The following is a 26,218-nucleotide window of genomic DNA, read 5'->3' on the forward strand; positions in this document are numbered from 1 at the left end:
TTTCTATCACAGAAAATCCAACTTATATTCTCTAGACAGCTATTTTCACATTTTATGCTTCAATCAGCATGTGGCCAGATTGAATCCCTTGCAGACGCAGATAAATGGTCATCCACATGACTTGCCTGACGCTGTCTGATCACTTACATAAATAGCTGCTCATGAATGAGATTAGGCTGGTGACAATCTGGCTGCCACAGTGAGGAGCACACTGTCATCTGTGAGGGCTGCATACAGCTGGCAACACATTGCAAGGATCTTGTAAGGCCAGAACACTGACAAGAGATTCTGCAGCAATCACCATGCTGTTGTATTGGCAGCTCACAGCAATATGCTTAGCACTTTTCTTCAAAAAATATTCTCAGGACTGTGAACAGTTCATATAGAAGACAGCATTCCTGAGGGCAGCCTGAAGGTTACTGTGATTGGCAAAACATCTGCCATCATGAATTTTGGCTTTGTGTGGAATTTCTCTGGTTGTTTGATCAGTTATTAACCAGCTAAGACACATGGTGCTTTAATTAAGTGTTTGGAATTTCCACTCAACACATTTTTCTTCCTAGAGTGTAAACTTGAACAGGTAGAATGGGACTGAGGACTTTTTTGGATATATATAGAAGGATGCAGATGGCCACTATACCTGTTAAACAGTATATTCTGTGCAAATCTGGGACAGACTGTTCTCTCATTTTGGCAATGTAAAAAATCTATACTTTCTGCAGAAGATCAGAGTAGCCTGACCCTAATCTTAACACTCTCCTGGAAACTGGGATCAAGCTATCCAAAGCAATGTATCTTACTTTCCTATGAGAAAAATGTCACTCTTCAATTTGATCAGGACAATATATGTCAATACCAAGGTTTTCCAGCAAAGAATGGAATAATTTTAAAATTTAGCATATTCAACTGTAGAACACAGAACACACTAATTCATACTCTGGAGGTTCTCCTAAATAATCCCGCAAAATGTTTAAGATTCAAAGACACAGACTCGCAATAGTAAGTACTAATGGAAAGAGATGCCTGATTTCCAGAAGCTGAAGATCTGATCATAAATCTTATTTAATTTTTCTTTCTTATATGTCTGTGTAGAGGTACAGGTGAGACCACAAAAAATGCCATATCCCCACAAAAATTGAAGTTAACGAAAAATCTCCCCTTCAGTGAATAAAAGCAAAGTTTGGGCTATGAACAGAAACTACTCAAACTGAAAGGGTCCTATTAGATCTGATTTCCTACTACACAACTAGCACTTAGCCTCACAACTTGTATTATCTGGTTTTACACTGGTATAAATGAACTGACTCTTAAATGTCTTCCAGTGTACAAAGGATAAATTAAGCACAATTAGCTCCTCGAATTTGTTTCAGTGTGACCACACACTTCAGGAAAATTATGACTGTGAAGAAGCTCAGAGGATATTTTAAAATAAAATCTTAACCTAGCACAGGGAAGAATGGTATACCAATCATAATGCAAGTTGGGCTGAATGGTTGTAAGAAGCCATTAAAGACTTCTGTATTTATTGAGGCAATAGTGAAAACGCTGCCACTGACATATTGAAGGCATTGTGCTCCATATGAACCTACCTTAACTTTTATGTTCTCTCTTTGACTTTCATTCATGTGACTGCCAAACACACACACACACACACACACACACACACAATATCTGGCAGAATATTCTGCAGCAGAGCACCTCATTTTATGAAATGTAACTGAAGGGTTTTTCTCATTGGTAATCCAGATTTTAAGTGACAGAATAGGGTATCAGTTTATGTCACTCATAAGTAAATTATACATGGAAATGTGCTTGCTCATACCTCTCAGGTTTTCCTTGCACAAACTGATGGAACTTACACAAACTGATTTCCTTTCACTGCTCTGAAAGGAAAATTAGAAGACCAGATGTCCATCATGCACAAATCAGTGTAAGTCCTCACAAGTCTATAGGGTCACAGTTATTTACATAGTCTGAAGATCTGGCTGGCTCTGTATTCCTAGATGTCTGGATGAACTTTCACAAAGAAAGTTCTTTAATTCTTCAGAATATTTATCTTTGCATTCTAACGGTACTGGAAAAAGCTGGATGGCAGTCTGCATAAACAGGTGACAATGACATCCCAAAAATCTTGGTCTGGGAGATTTCTGTTGTGTCAGAGCTTTTGTATGCAAAGAAAATAAGATATCTCAAATTTTAACATACCCAGCTTCTTCACACTGCTTGGTGGGTTCATTTATTTTTTTTTCTATTTACTAGTAAAATGGGATTTTACTTCATTCCCCAACTCCTGCCTTGTACTAAACAAGTCACAGTGCTGTCCTCCTTCCTCCTTAAAGAAAACTCCCCTGAGGAAAAAACCAAAGGAATATACACACTGAGAAAATTTTCATAGCTGTGATTTTGGGACAGTGAGAATACCCATGCCTATTCAGGAAGGGAAGCTGGCAGAGAACTGAATAGAAAAAAACAAACAAACAAACCATGTTTCATGTGGAGGTAAAGATTTTAGCTCTTTTAATCATGTTATGTGACCCCTACATCTCACCTCTAAAGCTTACCTATGACAGCCCAAGCTTTATATCTGGGAAAACACCTCACTCCGAGATTAGTTCCAGGATGTGTTATATTGGCCTCAGCTTTTAATAGCTATGACAGACACTCACTGGCAGTAATAGAGATTCTCAAATATTGGCCAGGCTGCTAAATACTAAAATACTATAATTTATTTGTAGCTTCATCAGTCATACCTGGTCATCTGAAAACTAAGGAATAAGTGTAACCTATAAGTGCATTCTTGTACTGTAGATTTTTCCTGTGTAATTTTATGCAAATCAGCTATTGAAACATGGAAACCTAAACCTTACTCATACCTACCATATCTCTTTAATCAGAAAAATAAATCACAGCATTCTGAAGGCTGATAATTGCTGTTTAAGGACACTTCATGTACATCTGTCTCCAGAAGCCATCACTGCAGGTTACTAGATCTGGGAAAAGCTGAACAGTTCACCATCATGTCTTTTAATAACTATCATTACTATTCTTTAGTGTATTTAACATTATTTATTAAACTGCCAGTCCTCACAGGAACAAGAAAGTGTATACTTGTTTAAAGGGAAATCTGAATATTTTTGCAATGAATTTTGCAGTGTCAGGTTGCTCCAAGATGTTACTGCACATTTTAGCATACTGCTTCCTATTCTGGATTGCTTCAGGACTATTAAAAATCTTGATTGCAAACATTATCAGGTTCCACAATGTCTGTTGAGTAAGCAAAGACTAAGCATATATCACAGAGATTAAGACAGGAGACTTATTTCCAGTTTTTTCTTTCTCTTAGTGCATATTGCCATAACACAAAATTGTCACCTTACATGTTTTTATATCAGCACAACATTCTCACAAGCAGTGCATTAAACGAATTGCTGAGACAGACCCTTTCTTTTATACTCTTTCAGAAGACTAAAGTACTGCTCCTCTGCCTCTTGTTTAGGCCATCTGATCTACACTTTAAGATGGGAATATTTTTGATTTACTATCTCTGTCCAGTTACATTGACCTAATTTCCCCTGTGAGATGCAATTGTTCTTGTTGGAACCACATCAGGCTGAATATGAAAACTCTAAAAACCTGCTCTTCATGTGCTAGACAAACATTTATCAAATTAGCTGCTAGAAATGTCTGCCACTAAATACACTAAGGAACAAATGGCTTTTTCTGTAAATTACAAGACTTTATTGGAACTAGTTATTGCCTCATGCACTGCTCATTACCAATGTAATTTATATAAAATTCCAAAATATGGGTCAGATGCAGATGTGTTGATACTGATTGCTTAGACACTATCAACTGTCTCAGCAAAATTCCCTTAAGAATTGTATGTTGTCACTGGGTAGCTACCAATCTAATAATTAACAACTACTGAAAGAATAATAAATGTGTCAGTGACTCTCAGAATGATTATCACTATTGTAGATAATAATGTAAATAAAAAATAATTTTTAAAAGCTTTATGTGCTTAAGCATCTACATGTTCATTAATAGTTAAGCAACCTTTTTCATCAGTGATAATGCAAAAAGCAGGGACACTTATTTAGAGAAAAATACACTTGCCGATGCTTTGAAATCTCTTGTGTGTATTATCTTTTCTATTGCACCTATTCTCCTCTCCCATTTTTTCCTCATGAGTGGCTTTAGAAGACAGGTTGGACTACATTCTTATATACTCCAATAAAAATAAACAGAAAAAACCACATCAAGGAATGCTACCTTTTATTTCCAAATCAGATGTATTTATTGTAAAAAGAATGCTTTGTTGTGATATTATGTATCTGTCAATGCTTCTTTTTCTCCTGCCTTCAAACATAGAGCAGATGTGCCTAAAAGTATTATTTCAAGTGCCAGGAGAAATCAAGAAAACATGGACTAATGAATTGGGCCTTTTAAGCTTCTTTCTCCCTTCTACACCTCTCCCTCTGGAAGACACATCTTTGCTACTTTAGACAGCAGGAAAATATGCTGTCTTGCCTGAGGAAAGTGATATGAAAAACACAGAAATGCCTACAGCCATCATTTATTTTCAGTGATCAGGAAACAGTGGTCTGTGATTCAGTGATTATGTGAGATCCTTTCTATCCACCACAGGTGATTAATTATGTGGTATATACTGTGTTGCCTTAACAGTTGTCACCTCAGCTTTGCACAGAGGCAGGAAAGTAGGATACTGCCCAGTACATCCACAGACATTCCATTTCCATCCCTGTGGTGGGAATGGAGTAGTACTTGCCTGTGCCACATATCTGACAATCTGAAGAGGATGAGGAAGGAGGAAGAGGAATGTGGGGAAGGTCTTAACAGAAAATTCAGCCAGCATTTTTCAGCAAAAAATTCCCCTTTGCTGAAATATAGGTCAAACCATTTAACTTCTGCCAACTCCACCTTTTGGGTTTCTAAACGGGATTAAGCATACTGTCCCAGGTTCCTAACTCTATCACTCTTGATTTGTTTCTTCATGCTCCAGGCTCTGTGTTAGAGACAAACTATGTTCTCTTTCCCTTCTCTCCACTTTGATGTCATCAGGGTAGCGCTGTGAATACAAAAGACTGTGCAAGAGTAGAAGTATAAAGAACACCTGGAGGGAGGAATCACAGCAAAAACCCCATTCAACCCCTACATCCTGGCTAGCCAACCTGTGTGTAACCCACTCAGCATTTTAAAAACTAGCTACATATTGGATATTCTCATCTGCTGGGTTTTTCCCCCCAGTTTGTCACCAAGAATATCACCAAGTTTATCACCAAGTTCATCACCAAGTCTATCAATCATGCAAGTGCCAAGATTTTACAGAAGGCTATAGCTTGACCAAATTTTTGGATGGGGAAAGGAGGCACCTTCCCTGCTGCCTCATGAACAACTGGACAGGAGTGCTCAGTACTCCTCTCCCTGCTGATCATGCTGCTCCATGTCCTCTCCATGGTCCTGCTGATCCTTGGAGCACTCGCTCTGGGAGATTCCCCAGTTACTCTGCTGCCTTCAGCAGGGTTGCATCACCTGGAGGACCAGAACCAGAAGGACCAGGAAGGCTGACTGGCACATGGGTAAGAGCCTGGCTAAAGCAGGGAACAGGTGGGAGAGTATAGCGTCTGGAAGGGAGCAGCAGGGAGGGGTGAGCAGGACCAGGATTTGCCGTGGTGGGAACATGATGGGATTCAGCCCAAGAACTCACCTGAGCTGGAAGGGGACTGGACGTTCGTGGTGCCTGGGATGCAGTGCTGAGTTGTGGCTGTGGTGGAGGTAGGCTGTAGATCTGTGGAGAGAAATGGAGACACAACATTTTGTCTTACTATGACATGAGGGCATATGCTTCATGGCCGGCCCAACACTGGGTCTGAAACATTCTCTTTCTACACGCACAGTAGGAATTGATTGACATTTCTGGCTAGAAAAATCAAACAATGATGCAGAAGAAGCAGCCCCAAATCACCTCCAAGCAACCCAGCTATGGTAGAAGAAACACATTCCATAACCCTTAGAGAAAATGGACTTCAGGAAATGAAGCAGCTGTGAAGACCACGACTCCAAGGAGCCCAACATGACTTCAGAGAGTGCTGACAGTCATCAGGAGAGGCCAGACAGCAACCCACTGGACTGAAGTACACGGGGAGACAAGTCAACCCCACTCTGTCAGGAGATGCTCAGCATACATGCAGGAGCTTCAACAGCTCCTGGTGGTATGAAGAGATTTTGCTCCCAACATTATCTCCTGTCCTCACCCTCGTGCCCTCAAGCTGGACATTTTCCATGCTCAGTCCAGGAATGATAGAGCTGAAGCCTTTGTGGCTGGCTAAGAGCTGGCAGGCAAATTTGTTTACATTCATTGAGCTACTGCACCTTGGAGGTTCTCTATTCAGTTCTGTAACTGGAACTGCATTAGCCTTAAAGAAAGAGAGCTGTGGAAACCCACCCTTCTCAAAGAGTAGCTCTCCTTTACCACCTAAATGAATCAAACACAACATGACCAAAGGCTTCTCCCCAGCCCATGTACAGGCTGACAGGGACTCTGTCAACCCACAGATTGGTTGGTGGACGTTTCCAGACAAGCTGGATTGGCCTAAAAAGTTTAAAAGAAGGGAGAAAGATGCTTTGGTGCTGTAAGACCAAGCCTTTTCCTCCTGTGTTTTTTTGCCAGTCCCTAATTAAAGGAGGGGTCATTGCACAAGCTGCTACATTCTGTTTGCTCACATTGAGCTGTTTCATGAAGGCTTGCCCCATGCAGTTGTGTGAGGAGCTAATTATGGCTCTGTAATTAGCCATGTGGAAGGACAGACCTCCCCATGTGGAGGAAAGCCCTACAACAGCAGGCAGAGAGAGGTCCCTGAGCCAGAGCCACCAAACAGTTGGGCGAACAGATAGCTAAGTCTGTAAGGTCAGAGTAAGGATTAACTTTATATGGAGGAAATAGCCAAATCAAATGAGTCACAGAATACAAACTACATACATCAGCTGGACTACTAGACAGAGAGTTAATTGGGCATTAATTATTATATTACTGTGGGGGAAGGTCTAGAAATAGGTAATCAAGCAGTGAGTTTTAGATAGCTATCACAGCTACTGCAGCTTCTTTTTTTCTTTCTGTTTTAGCAGATACAAAAAAACACACCGTATTTGTTTGTACACACATTCCGACTGAGGTGCATATTTGTTTTTACACTAGGAGAACATCTGTAAACGTGACAAGAACATTTGATAGGTTTCTATGTTGAAAACAAACTGCATTTTAAAACTAGTTCTTAGCTCCTGAAAACAATTCCCAAGTAAATATCCTGTTCTCCAGAGAAGTGTCTCATTAACCATTTTAACTACCTTGCATATGTTTGGAACAAGAGCCCTTGAAGCAGGGTAATGACTGCAAACAAGGGTCCCATAAGGTCTGTCAGGAGGGCAATGGTTACCCCTGCCAACTGCAACTCCAACCACTCCTCTTGGATCATCAATGGACACATCAGCGAGGACTGACAGATCTCACTGGCCTCCGAGTCCTCCCACTTCTCCTGTGGGGAATCAGCCACCAGAGCCAGAGCAATTTATCCTTAATATCCAAGAGATAATGAGGTTGGCTCCTGGTTGGTTTTGTGTCAATGAGACTAAGGAATGGACAGAGTCACCTTTCCACAACTTTCCTAATGATTTTCCTGAAATGGCAAGTGGATCACAAATCACCAACCTAACTAGACTGTCAGCAACAACAACTGGTTTCCAATTCCTGGCATACAAAGACTTTTGGTTCCCAGAGTTATGGACTTTGGCTCGTGTAGGATCCCTACAGAGAAGGACACCTTTGCACAGCCTTCCAACTGTGCACGACCATATGGGAGAAGTGCAATGCCTTACTGGTCTTTCAGAGTAAAAAGGCATACAGACAAAATTGTCCAGTGCAAGTAGGGAAGGGCAAGGAAGAAGAAATGGTTGAGCATATGTCTGTATACAAACCTGTCTTGAGCTTTAATTGTGAAAAAAAACCACTGGAGTCCTCTATGTTAAAGGCACAAAGAAGATGTGGCTGCTAATCAGAAGGCAAGACAAATTGATGGCATTTAATTTGTACATCGTGTTTTAAAATTGCACGCTGAAGCAACCTAGAATATTTTTGCCTTAACTCCACATTTCACTGCAAAATGGGAGTTATGAAAATGTATCCTATTACAAGAGGTTTGAAGGGAAAAACAGGTACACAAAACAGTTGTGATTCCTCACAGTTTAGGATTATATAAACCAGGACAATATTGATGGCTTTTGCTGACAAATAACACATGGGGAGCTTAATCCTAGTCTTAGTTGGGTAAAAGGGCAAATGCCAACTGTTTTCAGTGAGAATGGGTTCAGCTCCTCTCTGGACATAATGTAAAAGACAATTTTAAAGTTCTTGTGCCTTTTCACAAAAAAAAACAAGATTTCCATGGCTTGTCTTACTCTTATGAAAATATTTGATCAGAGACCATATTCAGAGCTTCAGATGTGCTCTTCATGTGTATGGAAACAATTATAATCATCATTCACTCTGAGTCAAAGACTTTTGACAACTAAGGTATTATCTATTTAAAGACTTTTGAAAACTTAGCACAAACCATCCACAGACATTTGAGAATTTTACAGGCAGGGTGTGAGGAAGAAGATGTGACTGAAAGTCTCCAGCACACCACATTCCAATAACTCTTTGCAGGCTGCAGCCCTGATAGCATTTTGAAAATTGCTGAGTATGCCGAATGTAAAGGCTGTAGCTGAGCAATTATCATCCAGCCTAAATCACCTCTCTACCTCAACTGGCACTCTCGTCAGACAGAGAGGGATCAGCCAGGGTAAAACCACAGGGGTTTCTCCATCCTCTGTGACATTTCTTTAAATACAGTCCTAGGAGTCAATAAAACCTCAGGCTTCCAGAGTAATCACATTTCTCTGACAGAGAGACAATACCCTTTTTATCAGAAGGGTATTACTCTGCATTTGTAGAAAATAAATACAAGGGATATTTCCAAACAAATACTACAATTTGCTTACTTTTTTTTTGTTATAAAAGCATGCCAATGTAAAAGAAAGGAATGTTGTCTAAATAAATGACACCACTTGTTTTTTTCAGAGGGACATACAACCTCATGGTGACACATATTTACCTTATCATTTTTAGTGTAGGGTATAAATTAATATGCTGATTTCTCATTTAACACTTTGTATGCCAGATCCTTATCTGCAGTAAATTAAAGTAGCTGGTAAGAACATGTGACCAATCTATGTCAATTCATTTGTATTACGAAATATGGAGTTAAGTGTTTTGAAACTTGAGACAAAAAATATACTAATGGCCTTATTTTGTGATCAGTGTAGGAGAGGACAGTAATGATAAGGCCCTACAAAGTTATGCAAACCTACTGAATATCTAACTCGGCTTTTTTTTTCACTCAGCTTTGTTAGAGGCTTATGGTTCAGTCTTGCCCTATTGTGTGTTAGTCCCTTGATACTGAAAAGAGACTAGCATGCAGGGAACAAGTATTTTGCTCAGCAGTAGCTGCTTGCAGGATTGTGCTCCTGCTCATTATATGATAATAGCCTATGGATATTGAACCCCACAGACTGGCTTTCTATACGGCAGGGGGAAATACATCCACACGTACACACACAGGCACAGTTTGTAAGGAAACTCACCACTGCTAGAAGCATCATTGAGATTGAGCAGCCCACCTCCGAGCCCTCTGTAACTATGGTAACTGTAGGTCCCATTGCCGTTGATGTACAACACCTCCTGCGTGCTGGAAACAGCTGATGTTGAGTAAGTGACCTGGGCTGGCTCCTGTTTGCACTGCTTGTCAGCTGGAGCAGCCTCATCCTGCACAAAAACAAGAAAAGGTTTGGAATTATAGTTACATTTCACCTTGCATGTGAAAGTCTTTTCCATCATTAAGATTCTACATCTATTGTTTTCACAAACATGTTAAAGGAATGCATGTTAAACAAGCACAGAAGTTTCTGATTGACCAAATATTAGCACAAAAGAAACAATGGAAACAAGCAAGAATACAGGTTTCTTAAAAATCTGAGAATATTCATTTATTTGTGCTCCGCAAACCAACCATACTGTTTCTCAAAGGAGAACATATACCCTCTCACCCTGAAGAGCTCACAGACGTCTTCAAAACCCAACTCTGTCCAGAAATAGTGGGAAAGGATAGGAAATAGCCATTTCCTGAGTACCAGAGCGACTCTTACAAGTCAGAGAATCATATATTTCTTGATAAAATAAGCCAATACAGAATGCACCATCAACTTATTTTGATGTATCAGTCTCAGAAGTGACAGAAGGAATAGAGGAATGGAATAAAACTGCATTCCTACGTTTGGAGAAGTCTGAGTGTCCTTCCACATAAAGGCCATAAAGTAGGGATGCCTCCACAAAATACTGTTATCTGTGTAAGAGCAATGCTTGTTTGTACACCATGAGTTTTCCCCAAAGCTTCCTATTTGCCTCTTTGATGATTGTATAATATTTAACAGAATTTAGCACAACAGCCCTTCAATTTTCCCTGAAAGGAGATGTTTCAGGTGAAAGTGTATTGTTCCTCATCTGTACTTACTGTATCTACTGCTTAGAATACCTCACCTCCACTCATGATCACAGAATGCCACGGTAGCAACTGTATTAATGACAGAGATGAAATAATAAAAAGAATTAAGAGAAGATTTAATGCATTTTAGTAATTGGACACAAGGAAAACTATCAGTGTGTGACTGCTCAGCTTGCCACAGAGACCTCAGTGACACAAAATCTGATTTAGTCTGTATGTATTTGAACATTTTATTTGTTTCTTGACTTTTTAATGGGTTTGATTTTGCACTCTCATCTGATGAAAACATATATCAGTGTTTTCACATAAAATGGATCTATGGAAGTTTTGTTTTTAAATAACTTTTTCAGAGTAGTCAACTAAAAAAAGATCTGCTAAAATTACCTCCCGTTTGTGTAAGATTTTTGTCTATTTTATGCATCTCTCCTCTGCACAACCCTTTTATGGTTCAGAAATATATCAAACTTATTAAGAATTCTAGAAAATATCTGAAACCTTACCGTTTTTACCTAGAGAGATCAAATAATTCAGTGTCCAGTCTCTGTGTTGAAGTAAAAAAGGCTGTGAATCTTGCATGCATTAGGAGCAGTCAAAAAGCTGCTATCAACTTTTCTTAGATGAAGACATCTGTGTCTTGCAGGTATTTATTGGTGAAAGAGACTTCCACTGAAGCACAACTGAGATAACTCAGGAGAAGGGATATATATACTATTAACAGAAGTTTTAATATTTAATAGGGAACACTGAACCATCAGACAATTAATTCCATAAACAATAAGAATGGGGCCTCTTGGGCAGTAATACGAGCTAAGGCAAAACTACGTTTTTAAGAGAGTTGGCCAAAGTGGTCTCCTAAGCATTTTCTTAAGTAATAATAATCTTAAACAAACGGCCAGAATTGCAATGTATTTTTTGCCAGGAATTCAACTTTAATATAATTTACCTTTTATCTCCAAAAAATCATTGATGTCTCTCATGAGAGAAAATATATTATTTTCTCAGAGAATATTCATAAGCTACACAGTAAAGTTCTATCTTGGCAACACAGCTTAACTCATCGTCCAAAATTTTAACACTCTTAAGACTCAGATGTTCAGCCTCCTTATGTCTAAAACTAAATGATACTTCCTGCCATAGACTCACTCACTCAGAGCATCTTTTTTTTTCACAGAGCAGAACTTCTGCAAAACTATCAAGGACTACACTGTGTTCAAGGGGCACAGTGCAAACAGAACTAACTCTAGAGCTAAGCAGAGTGTCTCGGGATTGGTCTCCTTATCCTCGCTGTCTGGAAGGCACAGATTTGCCGTCCCTGGATTTACATGTCCTCCAGAGCCCCTCTAGTCAGGGCACGGAAGCCCTGACTGGAAGCCTCTTGCAGAGCAGATGCACTGAGCTCCTGGCAAAGCCCAGGATGCAGAGCCTGGCTGGAGGATGCAGCAGGGGTGCTCGGTGCACCTTGGTGCACACCAGCCCACGTGTTCTGGAGCGCACACCCAAAAAGTGGGAGACCAGAGTTCTGGCTACTTGTCACAGTACATGGTGAAGAGGCGGAAAAATTGGGATGCAGGGTCTCTGCTGGCTGTGGTGAGGAGGGGACCTGAACTCAGAGCTGCCATCTCCTAGCAACCAGGCTCCAAGCAAAACTGTGGTGGGAGTCGTCTCTGAAGCTGTGCCACTGTGGGGAAGGAATGTACAATTCACAGGGCTACAGAGACAGCACACGAAAAGGGAGAGTGACTCAGTTCCCTCTCAGCAGTGCTGCCCTGGGAGGCTCCTTTCCAGCTACTCCCTAATACAGGCAGCTCTGAGGTCAGAAATCCAAGTTTGGAGCTGTGCTACTGAAGGGGGATCTTTGTACAGAACTAATCATAGCCCTATAAAACAGTGTGACATGCCATGGGATGGGGCTTGATGTGGAGTCTGGGTACTCCAGTGGGGAAGGCATTCTCAGGGAGGCTACAGAAGTTGATGATGATGCTGAGACCAGGACTCCTGGTTCTGCATATGAACTCTCTTGGCCACTATGCAAAAGGAGGCTTCCTCTAAATATTATACATCTCTTTAAAGACCACACTGATCACCTGTCCCTAAATTATTAATAAGTTGCCATACAGTTCAGATATTAAATCTGATCCTTAATTGTTTACCTCAGTCTTCATGATAACTACACAGAAATAGGGCAGGATTTTTGTCAAGCTTTTTCTGAGCAGGCTCAGGTGTCAGCCCTACTGGTAGGATTATGAACCATTAGCCTGGTCCCAGGGGCTTAGATATTGCCGTTCATACATTCCCCTGGGATTTAAGCATTTTTTTGCAAATGTTTTGTACTTCAAAAGGCAAAGTTGTGCCAGTTTTCCTTGCCACCATACCAAGAATAAAGAAGCCAGTCTCTTTTTTCTTGGGAACAGAGAATATGAATATCCTATTTACTTTTGTATAACTAAGATTTATTCTTCATAGATTCATTCTCTTTATTTTTTTCACCTGAAATACCTTTGATTCGAAAGTAATGTAAAAATTAAATGTATTGTTGTTCCACTGAGAACTGAGGTCTTTGAAATATTCTTTGTTATTCAGCATCTCCTGGTTTTCCCTATATAATGTTTACATTGAAAAGGCTTATTTATTTAAAATTTTATTTTATTAAATAATTTCAAGGCAATCCCTAGCAATTAACTATTTTGTGACATGTTTGACCCAACTACCTGGAACATACACTGTTGTCATCATAACAATATCCTAAACTTCTGAAGTATTAACTAACCATTTTTTAAGTATTTATAATTTACCTTTAATAAGAAGTATGACCAAGGTCAGATAAAACATTTGTTCACCTAGAATTTGACTCATACTATCTTAATTTAGTATATGGCAAAGGAAATAAATCATCCCTCTAACAATATTTCTCTTCTTTTGGAGAGAAATTTATTTTGGAGGAGAAGCCATTTAAGTCTTGAGCACATTATCTGCAAAATGATTAAAATCAGAATAGGAAAAATACTTCTTAGGTACAAAAGCATGCTAAAATAAGAACTTATCTGTTGGCTTGAAAAGAGGGAGTATGAAGTCTCCTTACCGTGATCCTCAACTTGATATATTTATGCTTCAGTCTTATGTCAAGCAAGGTCTGTACTGGGAGAACACATTTTTTCTCCACAAAAGAGTAGATAAAAAAATTTATTTGATTTTATTTTTAATCGGGGAAGCAATTTACTAACCCTCTAAGGACAGTACATCCTAAGAAAATTTTCCATGAGCTGTTGCATAACCTGTATATTTAAGAAACCCTTCTTTGCTCTGACCGATGCTCTGAGCAGCAAATGAATGGTTTACAGAGGAATCATCATCCACAGCAAGATGAGGTTGGTGCAGATTTTCAGGACTGTGGTACAAAGAGCAAGGCTCACTGGCAGTTCCCAGCCTCTTGCTCCCCTGCCAGCAGAGGCACAGCACACACAACTCTTTTCAAACAGTCTTCATGGAAGCATCTTAGCAGTGTCACTGATCCCTTCTGTTCCCAATCTCCTTTACCACCTCCAAAATAACACAAAAAAGCAATAGTTTGTTGAAATAGAAAGCCCTGGGAAATCTGTGCTACATTGAGTTTTGATCCCTTATACACACAGTGTCAAAAATTCAGTGTGCTCCAATTAAGAGAGAGCAGTACTATTGCCTTGGCTTCTCTATTAGCAACAGGCATTGCTAACAGGCAAATGTAAATCCCGACAGATTGTGTGCAGATCAACTCACATGGCCAGTGCTAGCTCACCACAGAGCTAACAAAACTCCTGAAAAAAGAGTAGAAATGATAATGTTCCAAAGCACAAAGATGGTGACACACAGAGAGCTCCTGCTTTCAATAATGCAGTGCTTCCCAGACTGACAAATCAATGACTCTGAGAAGAACAGGTTTTAACTGCCCCTATGTCAGCGTGTTTTTTGACCCATGAATTAGAAGAGACAGAAAGGCAAACATATTTTTGCCTCATATTTCTTGATACTGCCTTTTTTAATAAGCTAAACTGAAAAATATGGTTTGATTGTTGTTCTTGTCAATAAACACTTCTTTTAGAATACCACTTTGAGGATAGGAAAACTCAAATGCAGATAAGTATTCAAACAAACAGGCAAGCCTATTTGCATAGCGTTTTCCACTTTTTCAGCATAGGAAAAAAAATTCATTCACTTGAAAAAACAAAGCAGGCTTTCAATTTTTTTTTAGGTCTCAGTAGCTTCTAATATGGCTTTAGAAGAGGCAGATAATGTTTCATATCTTTTTCTCATTTGAATCCCACTAATTTAATTCTACAATTTTTGAATCTAAAGTAAAATAAATAGAAACATATGATAAAACCACATAACACTTTTCAAAGCATACCCAATTAATCCTTACAATACTCCTGATAGATAGGACTTCTATCAGTGCTTTTCAGATGGTGAGATTCTGGTAACAAAGGCAACCTTACACTAGAGTTACCTAATACATAAAGTACTTGAGTTCTGCAGCCATAAAACATAATGAGCTTCTCTTTGTGTAAATTAATTTTTAAAAACTCTGAAGTTTTTAACTGAGAACAAACTCAGAAGTTATGCCACGAGACACCCTGCTATATCCACAGAGGATTGTGGGGCTGGGAGTTCTCTGTCCATCCCAGCTTTGGCACAGAGAAGTGGCTGCAGCCATCATCATCTGCATGGAGCAAGGTATTTAAAGGAGGATAAGTCACATGAGACCTGGGTCCCACTGAAGGGCCCAGAATCTGGCCCCTTCTTAGACACCCATCTGCTGTTGCCAGGACCAAATGGTGTACACCTTGTGCTCTGTCTTTGCAAAATCCCTAAGACTTCACCCCATCCTCTTTGCTTCTCCAGTCTCATCTTCTACCCTGCATCTCAGTTTCAATCTTCTTGCCTAGCAAATCCTAATCTCTCCTTTCCAAACAAGTCTCTTGATGCCAGATACCTGAGCAGCTTCAACAGCTCAAGACCTTTTGTTTCCATGTTTGTATTCAATCAGTGTTACACTCAGTGATGGCTCCATTTGAGATTTTTCTCTGCATGCTCAGATGCCTATTAGTATCCAAATCTCAAAAATCTTGTCCCATAGGGAGCAAAGCCAGGTTCCATAATTAGCCAAAGCAGCTCCTGGTTTCAACACACATTATTTCTCATTAGTAGTATCTGATCCTCTTTCACCACTAGTTCTTTAAGCCACCTGGCCAGTTTCCATCACATGCCAGCCTCAGCTCACTCAATTTCCTCATCCAACCCCATCTCATAATGCCACTTTCCCTTTGTCCCTTGTTTTCACTGCTCCTGTCAACCCTCACCAGGCTCCAGCCCCAACACTTTTCCCCTCCTTTCTGCACTAAGATCACAATTTAGCAACTAAAATACTTTGATTGCATATGCATGTGCATCCAGTGTCACATCCTTGGTATAAATGACATCACTATATTGCCAAGAGCAAACAGAGAGCCTTTTTTTTTTTTTCTCTAAGGAATGGTGAATATACTTAAGGATCAAACTACCCTTACAGGATAAAATTTTCCTCTCTTGAAAATGACTGTAATTATCTCTGAAAGAGTTCAACAGATGGATGACATAGAGAACAGTAAATGCAATCCCTGTGGGCTGAAGGTCATGAAGTTATCATTGAACTGCACACCTAGTATTGTAATGGGAAATGCCAGGTAATCTTAATAAGTGACGATTCTCCCAACTGCTTGGATAATACACATTGTTCTGACAGAACACTGGATCTTTTATTAGCTTTAATTACATTAAAGTAATTCTCTAGTGTTTAACCCAGCTTTTAATTTTATGACCAATATCCTGGAAGCATGGACACCTAAACATTACTTTGGCATGTCACAGTGGGCTAAATTTTCCCTTAATTCTGCAGTAAGGCTGTTGATTCAGTGTGCTTAGCAATAGTGGAAATGGTATTTCTGAAAATTATGGATGTGAGTTTTCACTTCAGTTTTGGTTTCCATTGCACATTCTTTCTCCCCTCTCCAGTTGCTAAGGTCTGTGTTGGGATTACTACTAAATAAACTACACTAAATAAAGCCTGTTCAAGACTAGTGAAGCTTGAACAAAAAGAAAATGTGCTTACATAATTCATAGTTTCACAGATCTACATAATTTCCTAAGTTTGAAATACAAATGAAGGTACACAATAGTCCTTTGCATTAACTGACCTTCATATCTAAAGAACTGAATATTTATAGTCCTGTAAAAGGACTCCTTTTAATATTGTAGGATGTGCTCTTACAGCTGTAAGTTCAGCAAGGAGGCAATGTGAGACAAGACCAGGAGAACTTCTCTGCCCAAAAGCTGATCTAAGAAAAGATATTACCTTCCCCAGAAAGCCTTATTTCTCTTACAATGGAATGAACAAAAGCCAAATTTTCAGGTAAGTCAGCAGAGTTTCAGTACTCACAATAAGAAAAGCAAAGCATTTGCTAAAGCCTCTGGATATGCACATGTGACCTATTTGCCATGTAGCATCAACCTCAAAACTATTTTGAATAAAGTTCTACAAAATTTCCAGTCCTTATGTTGAGGGATAATTAATAAAAAATTAACATCTACTTGAAATTTCAACTTGCTGTACCAGACTCGTAGCTGAAACCTGAAAAAATGAGTGCTAGAATGTCATAATCTCCTTAGGAAAATACTTGAAATATAATGCAGCAATATTTTATTTAACAGGAAGGTTCTTCTCCGCTAACCTTTCCAGACTTTTACATATATTTATATTTATCATATAATATCTCTCCATGGGTATTTCTCCACCTCTCAGACTATTCACAGTATTCCTTAAAATGATGCATCTATTGACAGTCCCACAACCTGGTGTCCAAAACCATTAGTAGAGATAGACATAAAAAAATAATTGCACCTTTAGACAATTCCTTCCCCTTTGAGCTTAGTTGTCCTCCAAAACAGCATTGCAGGAAAAGGCACTAGATTTATGGATGAGGTCTACTTACAGCCAGCAGAAAGTCCCCTGAGATTTTATCCAGAAGTACTTAATGCAAATTTGAGCAAGCTGGCTAAAATAAAACATGAAGTAAAGTTTAAATAATATCACAGAGCTCATGCCAGATATTCCTTAGACTGGAAATGTTTTGACAATTTAGGAGTGGACTTAGCAGTGAAATCAAGAGGGACGTCATTGCTGTTCTTGGGTTTGCACACTATTTCTCCTCTTGTAAGGAGCAGCTGAGGGATTGCAAAGTTGTTTTCCACTCTCTGTTATCAGATGTAGACTGTTTTTCTCTGCCACTCTCTCTGCATTATTTTCTTCACTTTTACTTACTTAAATCAAGTGTGTATAAAAAATGAGAAAGCCCATTCTTGTGTGACATACCACTCAATTTGTAGCTCAGTTGGAGCTGGGTATTCCAGCCAAGCTGAACACTCAGCTTTAACTGTGAGTCTATCATCTCATCATTACACGGAGAGCACATCAGTCTCAGAGTAGAATTTTCTGGCCTGAAAACCTGAGATTACATGAAAAAGTGCTCCTAGCCTGCAGAGACAACTGTAATGAACATGTCACTGCCAGAAGTCTAGGTATTAATGATGATTTTGCTTTGAAGTCCAGTACAAATTTTTTTTCATACTTCTGATAAAAAACTATAAATAGAATATTTTAGATGGTGGTGAAATATTGATAGAGTCTAATTGAGTTAAATTGAGTGCAATATGGAGTCCAGTTAGGCATCTAAACTGCCTAGAATGCCAATAGTGATGAGGAAAGTTGAAGAGTGCCTATCAAAATATTAAGTTAGCTGCCAGCACTTAAAGGATCTCCAAACTGTCCTCTTGACAGAGGGTACAGAGTCAAGAAAGGAAAGCCATGCTTCAGTTTCAGTTTAGAATGGCAGTAGGTTCGTTTTGCTTTCAGATTATTAACACTGAAATGAACTGTCACCATCAGCGTTGTCACCAGGCATCAAAAATGACATCAGCCAATGTTCAACAAGAAATGAAAGCCTGAGACTGACATGGAAAAAGAAGATCAAAATAAAAAGGTGTTATTGTGTAGAAGAGAAATAAATCAACCCCAGACTTCTGCATTTCTGATAGAATGACAGATGATCTATAAACTGGAATGGGTATGTTAACCTTAAATAAAAGGTTGCTGTTTTCACATTGCAGCATTTGAGTCTTGTTTTTTCACTACTGCCACATCACCTGCAATACAGAAAACATTTTTTTGGGAAAAGGTATTGTATGGCTGTTCCAAGGGGCTGTTGGAGAACCACTTTTGCTGGAGCAGTACCTAAGCAGAAGGCTCACTGTTCATAGTCTGTCAGCTTTTCAGTGCATTATCCACTGTGGTAGCAGAAGTGCAACGTGAGCTTTCAGAGGCCACCAGTGCTGATGGCTGAGCATGGATGAGCTACTCCTAAAGTTTAGTTAATTGTGATGCACAGTCTCTGAGAAAGAAAAACTGTGTTCTACTAAGAGACTGTTTCTCTGCCCTAACGGAAAGAGATAGCATTTATCTTTTCCTGTGGCCCTTAAGATAAACTTATTGTTCTTTAGTAAGATTCTGGATAGTTGATTTTTGAATGTGCTCTCCTTGGTGTGTTTTTTTGTCCTATCAGGAATAAAGGAATGTTAAAAAGCATAACTCAATGGAGAAATCCCATTTTAGGTGGATTAATAGTAGAAAGTGTCCTTGCAAGTTAATTTTCTCTATAGCTCCTGCTGTTCTTGTCTTAGGTTGCACCATAACTTGCATATCACCATTCACAAACTATTTCATAAGTTGTACTGGTCATGCTATTTATTTTTGTAGGGACTTTTAATACATGAAATAATTTAGCTAGTTAGATATTCCACCACTAGTAATTGAAAGTTGTCTCAATATACAAGACAGATGCACAGTGCAAGACTGCACAGTGCACCACAGTGTGTGCACAGCAGTGACTTCCTCAGTGCAAATTTAAATCACATGTCCAACAATGGCTGGCACCAGGTTACAAGCAGCTTCAGACATGTAAGAGGCAGGATTAGGCCTGGTTGAATATGGGAACTTTGCCAATGTCTTTGAGTTTTGGCAAAACTCCTGTGGGTGGTAGTGTATTCCACAAAAAATACATGACATTTCCTATGGAGAAAGCAGCACAAATTCAGACAAAGGTGTCATGTGAAAAACAAAAAAGTCTTCAGCAACCATTTTCTGCCTTGCAGAGGAACACAAGGGGAGAGAGGGTAGGTGGAACTTTTTTCTTCCCTGTTGTACCAGCAGAGGGACGAGATTTATTAGAGCCCAGGCTTCATACAGAATTTCTTTCTCTCAGGATAGACAGACAACAAAGACAGACTTTGACCTAAAGAACAGCTCAGCATAACCCTTGCCTTGGGCCTTATGACAAATTATCAGTTGAGGCTTTGTTTTTTAGCAGTCAGTCTTGAGAATCCCCACCTCCTCTATTTATACATCCCCACCCACTGCCAGCTCCCATTTTCATTTAAAGGAAAGGAAGTTTCCTTCAGCCTCTGACACAGAGGAAGGGACCAGAGAATATGAAGGGATCCTTTCCTTCCCTCTATCACCTCCACAGAGCTCTCAGCCTAAGATTACTCAGGACACAGGACCACGGGCACAGGTTTGCTAAATCTACTCTTTCCTAAGAGACTTCATTTGGTACACGCCTGATCCCAAAAGTGAAGCACTGCATAAAGAACTGCAGGGCCTAGGATGCCCCTGCCAGAATCAGAGCAACTAAAAATCTAAAGAAAATAAAGATAAAACTTCAGGGGAAATGAAGTAGAGGTTATGTCATGTTTATTCTTATCTTGCTACATAAACCCTCTCAAAGATTTTTTTGCAGAAGATTATAGCTACTGATCATTTTTGCTGCTTCTTTATTGACAAGCAGCACTATGGAGGAGTCTGAATATCTGACTTTTCTTCCAAAAGAGAAACAACATAAACTGCAAGAAAACAATGTCCTCTTTTGCCATCCCAAGAGTGGTTTTGCCTGCAGGTAATGGTGGTGAATGAATCAATGTATTACTGAAACTGATGCGTGATGACAGAGGCATAGCAGTACTTACTGCTGAACCAGAAATATGCAAAACAAGAGAAATTCTTCCTTTGCGGTGTATTCCTCTCATTCAGAACAAGCCATGCTATGCCTCAGGCAGCTCTGCTTTTATGATCACAATCAACTATTTTTCTCTGTACTTTTCATGCCTATGTGTACTGTCCTAAAGAAATTGTCTCAGTGAGGAACTCCTGCAGGAGTTTCTTTCCCCCCTTGCCAAAATGCCATTTTCCAGTGACTGTGATGGGCAACATTTTCAGCTGGGCTAGATCAGCATTACTCCATTCAGTGCAGAAGGACTGTAGCACCAGAGCACCAACAGAAAAATATCTTTAAACATATGAATCAAATGTTTAGGAAGTGCACAAGGAAGAGTGTGTGGGAGTACTGGAGCAAGGCTTGTGCCAGCTTTGCAGATTTATTACTACAATGTCATCATGGTCAACATAATTAAACCTCCCACTATAGGTCTCTCGTCTACTGCATAAGTGGTATCACTCCCACCACTGCCAGCCTATTTTGTTGACACAAAACAGTTTTCCATACTCCTGCAAGATCTGGGATATTGAGATGCAACCACTGAGAAAGTCTTTTTGGAAAATTATGGGGTACATTTTGGATTTTGAGTGATTCTTCCTATTTCTCTGCTGCTCCAGACTTTCTTTTAATATTACACATATTGGAGTGTGTGGCAGGTGGAATGGACCAAAGCACTTTATGTTAGATTCCAAATTAAATTCTTCTTCATTTAGAAACAGATGACAGCCAAGACATGAAGTATTTGAGGTCAGTGCTGAATTAACTTCCTCAGTTTCAACTAATTAAAAATGTCTGTTGTGTTCCACTTTGAAAAGAAAAACAAGTAAGCCTGCTGTAGATTCCATCCTTTTGCTTCCACAGGTAAATCATAGTGGAAGTTATAGATCTAAAAAAAAACTCAAAAAAGCCCCAATTTGCTTGTCTGTTAGAGAGTATGCAATTACTTTTTTGCATTCACTTAATGATTGGCTCTTCTTTTCAAAGGTAGCTTCGGATATTTTACCCTGTGTTTGATACATTTTAATGCTAATTATTTTATTTCAAATCTGCATTAAAACTTGAACAGCATGTTTGTGGAAAACAAAATTCTTTCTGTGAGTTCAATGCAGGATGTCTGTTTATGAACACTGTCTCAGGTAAACTTAACTTCTAGAGTTTAAAAAAATCTTTAAAAAATAACTGGCATTTTAAAAACCCAAACAAACCTGACCTCCACACTCTGTCTCAAACTATTTAGTAGAAAGAGAATATTTTGCTACTTAAGAAGACTTGCTCTAATTTTCTTATAGAACTTGGTACTTATCCTTTAGTACTGTGAGTGTTCTGTATTTTAAAAGATTAAGTAAATAAGAAGTGATGTTTGGGGCATGGCCTTTTGACTCCATAATCATCAAACCAAAGTAGCATATGCCATTGGTGGAAACAAAGAAATGAACTTTGACTGGCCTTTGCAGGATGCACTTACTGATTTGCTTTATTAATGGAGACAGTAAAACTGAAGCTTAATATGAAATACCATGAGTAATAAGCATGAAATATGTGTACTGCAGTGCAAATCTGTTCCCCAAATATTCTCATTTCAGGGGAGAATTCTTTTGGCACAATGCCTGGGCTGCTGGCCACAGCCTGCTTGGCTGCCTTGTCCTGTGCCTAGCCTCTTTAGCAGCTGGTGCTGCTCTCAGGCACTGCATTCAGCTCCTGTTCCCACAGCTTATTATAGGTTTAATTTTTTTCTTAGAAAAATATGTTTCTAAATTTAGTTTAGGACATCAAGCCAGTTGTTGAATCACAAACATGTTCCTGCTACCAAACATAAGCAGTCTGTGCATACACTTGTACATGTATTTTCTGTAGGCAGAACTGCATTTTCTAATTGAGGAATATTCCTGAACCCATTCTGCAACTGATTGGGATTTAGGAGTAATTTATGTCTCTCCAAAGTCTTCTAAATCTTACTAATTCAATAACCAGAACCAGAATTTGCCTCTCTTGTAAAATAAGGTTTTGCCCATGCACACTGGCTTTCCATTGATTTCATTAAACTGGCCCAAACTCTGCAAGATAATAGGGATTTACTCCCCAGAAAAATTATTCTCCGCCTGTGCTGTGGGCATTCCTGGCTTTTAAGGCTGGAGCAGGAAGAACAGAAGTCCTAACTCTAAAACCTCCATCTTCAGACCTGAATACAGAACTCTTATATCTACATTTCCACTGGCCTTTCCTTTTCTGCCTCCGTGACATAAAATGGATGTTAAAGACATCTGAAAGAAAGAGCCTGTTCCCAACACTGTTCATTTTCATTCAACTTATGGTAGGAAGGGAGATAGGGTTGCTCAAAAGTTCCTGTCCAAGAAACAACACAATAATCTGGTTTTAAGCCTTCAGGTTTATCAAACACCAGAACAGAAAACTTAGATTGACATCAAATTTACTTCACATTCAAGATCTTATTGCAGCTCAGGGTGCCTTAAAGTATATTCTGAAACCAGCAGCTTGAAATTCAACTACACATGCTCAGCACAAAGAGCCTGGAAAAACACAGCATTTTCTAATTTAATGATCTCTGTGTTAAGGTGAAAAATTAGCTGTTCACCTTGGGGCCTCACTGAAAATCTAAGGCATGAAATTATTTGCAATTGCGTGCCTTGCACATTATTCCTTTCCATTGCATGTAGCAAATTTAATGTAGGTTGGTCTGGAGTGTGGAGGGAGGGGGGCTGCCCTGTGATACTCAGCATCCTCTCCAGCTGCATCTGCTAATGACAGAGCCCTATCCAACACTGCTGAAACCAGGAATTTTGCCACTGACTTGAAAGGCAGCGGGATTTAAAATTACAATGCACACCACTTATTTTCTTCCCCTTGACAATATGGCCTGTGCATTCTGAGTAGGAAGCTAAGCTTCCCCATACTTGTACATAATTTGATCTCCTGACAATAATCCACATGCAGTTAAACGGTGCCTACATAACATTTTTTGCCTCAGTGGTTAGGGCGTATCATTTGGAACTACAAAAACAAACCAAAGACCAACCTAGAAGTAAAATAATCGCTAGCTGGGGAAATGATGGAAGTGAACAAGGCCTGAAATGCAAACTGGAGTGTGGGTATCCAAGGACACTACAGTCATCTTAGATAAAACGCAGATAAAAAAGGATAAAGTACTGAAGTACGGAAGTAGTTCTCATCCCTGTTAAATACCAAATCACAAAGAGATGTCTGAACACAAAAAGATATTATTAATAAAGCTTCTGTAGTATGAGAGGCATTGAGCTCTTTATAAGTTAAGTGACATTCGCCTCTTGTGGATTTTGGGATTCCAATTTCTATTTGTTTGGTTTATGTTAAGTGAACCATCTGCTTCCTTTTGGTCTTTTCTAAGACCCCACAAGCCTCCCATTCTGAAGCAAAAATCACTTTGAGCTGGTATTTTTCAGGTCTTTTGTAAATATATAGCAGAGGTAGGACATGGCCCTATCCCTCTGCACAGCTGCCACTCGGATGAAGTGCCTTTTTCCTTCCATCCTCTAGACCAAATTAGGCTCTGTGAAACCCGAAAGGAAGGGAACTCCTGATGCTTTCTCCTCCACCTCTTACAAGGATGTACAGTGGATGTGCTCTTCCTGCATACTGAATAGCTGTGACAAGGACTCCATCACCCTGACACAAAACCACTTCTTTGTGCTCCCTCTGCATTTGCAGCTTTCTGCCACAGCAGCACTGCCTCAGCAGGGCATCCTCCAGCATCAGCTGGGAGGTATTTTTGCATAACACCCTTTTCTGCAACCAGTGGTGTCCAAATCTGTCCTGTACAATATATTGTTCTATATTGCCACTAGAAAATATAAATAACAGAATATAGAGAATATTTTAAAACTGTACCATTTTTTTCTTCCTCCTGGGAGCTGTATTGATCACAAAAGAGAACAACATACAATCAGGGACACAAATGTATATCTTTCTTCTTTCTTTCCTGCTCTCTGAAGAGTAACATGTGAAAAAGCTCCTCAATGTCAAGATTTAGAAGCTGAGCATTAATTGCAAAATTCTTTCTGTCCTCCAAATATGAAGGTTTAAAAGTCTCTTACCCATCACTGCTGAAAGCCAGATACAGTGATCTTGCAATAGAGGTCCATGCCCTCACTGCAATTTAGATTTTTAATTAGTTTCTCCCAAAGCAGTTTCACAATTACCTGTAATTTGTCCACCAGTAATTTCCTTCCTTCTTAATCAAAACACAAACTGCTCCTGCTCTGCAACAGCCAGACATTATTTTTGTTGATAAAATGGTGCTTGAAGAGTCTTTCTTTCTGTAAACCTCCCTATTACATGCAGCAAAACAGCACCAGAAATTGTATGGAGGCAGATCAGTAATATCTCCTCACAAACCTCAATTTCTTTAAAATTTAGGAATTGGATATAAATAGAAAGAAATACCATAGCGGTGATTTCCTAGTGGCAGTACATGCTCACTTTTATTAATATTCAGATGTATTGCATTAGCACAGAACCTGTATCCAGTTCTGCAATCAGCATTTGCACCAATCTGCTCTATTCAGGTTGCTGCTATGACAACAATCCAGAGTCAAATGTTAGGTCAGCTCCCAGCATATGTGTCTAGGACATAATTAATTTGTCAGAAACCTAATAGCTACCTATTCCTACTCCTCTAAGAGATAAAAGCAATATTGTTAAATTTCCTAAATGTTACAATATCCTTAACAGCCTGTTCACTGAAAAATTTAGATTTTCCTTGCTTTTATCCCCCCCCCCAAAAAAAAATGGCTGAGAAGGTTCTGTTTAAAGTGCCTATTTGCAAATTTATCACAGAATCACAGAATAAGCTGAGTTGCAAAAGACCTATCAGGATAATTGAGTTCAGCTCCTGGTCCTGCACAGTCTCTAAGGGTCCAAGAGTCTCACCACATTCCCAGGAGCATTGTCCAAACATTTCTTTAACTCAGACAGGCTTGGTGCTTTAACCACTTCCCTGGGGAGCCTGTTCCAATGCCCAACCACCCTCTGGGTGAAGAATCTTTTTCTAATATCCAGTCTAAACATCCACTGACAAAACTTCAGGCCATTCCTTCGGGTTCTGTAGTGTCACCACAGAGAAGAAATCAGTGCCTGCCCCTCTTGTTCCTGTAAGGAGGTTGTAACTGCAATGAGGTCTCCCCTCAGTCTCTTCTTCCGGGCTGAACAGACCTCAGCTTCTCCTCATATAGTTTGGGATCATTAAAGTTTTTCTTCCTTGGGAGTTAGTTGTTATCTCTTCCTCCATCACAATTATTACTGATATTTAATTTGCCTGGTTACAAGTCACAGCATAGAAAAAAATTACAGCTCTCATCTCGATGAGAGATTTCCTTAAAAATGCATTTTGTTTATTGCAAAGAACTGCTTCACAGCATCATAGTGCATAATACTCTGTGAACATAGACCCGCCCTTGTCAACTTGAGAAGCTCAAATAAACAAAGTTTTTTTTT

The 26,218-nt window shown here is 39.4% G+C and overlaps 1 protein-coding gene across 7 annotated transcripts in view; it reads right to left on the reverse strand.

Moving 5' to 3' along the window:
* Positions 1-26,218, reverse strand: part of NOL4 (nucleolar protein 4) — a 189,459-nt gene that overhangs the window by 2,360 nt on the left and 160,881 nt on the right. For all 7 annotated transcript variants that reach the window (XM_014874349.2, XM_014874351.2, XM_088174645.1 and 4 more), the window contains 2 exons: positions 9,700-9,880; positions 5,729-5,809 (listed from right to left, as the gene is read on the reverse strand). In XM_014874349.2, coding sequence (XP_014729835.1) covers positions 5,729-5,809; positions 9,700-9,880 — 262 coding nt within the window. The remainder of the gene's footprint in view (positions 1-5,728; positions 5,810-9,699; positions 9,881-26,218) is intronic.

The sequence above is a fragment of the Sturnus vulgaris genome, chromosome 1 (assembly GCF_052056855.1).
Source record: "Sturnus vulgaris isolate bStuVul1 chromosome 1, bStuVul1.hap1, whole genome shotgun sequence".
NCBI lineage: Eukaryota > Metazoa > Chordata > Aves > Passeriformes > Sturnidae > Sturnus > Sturnus vulgaris.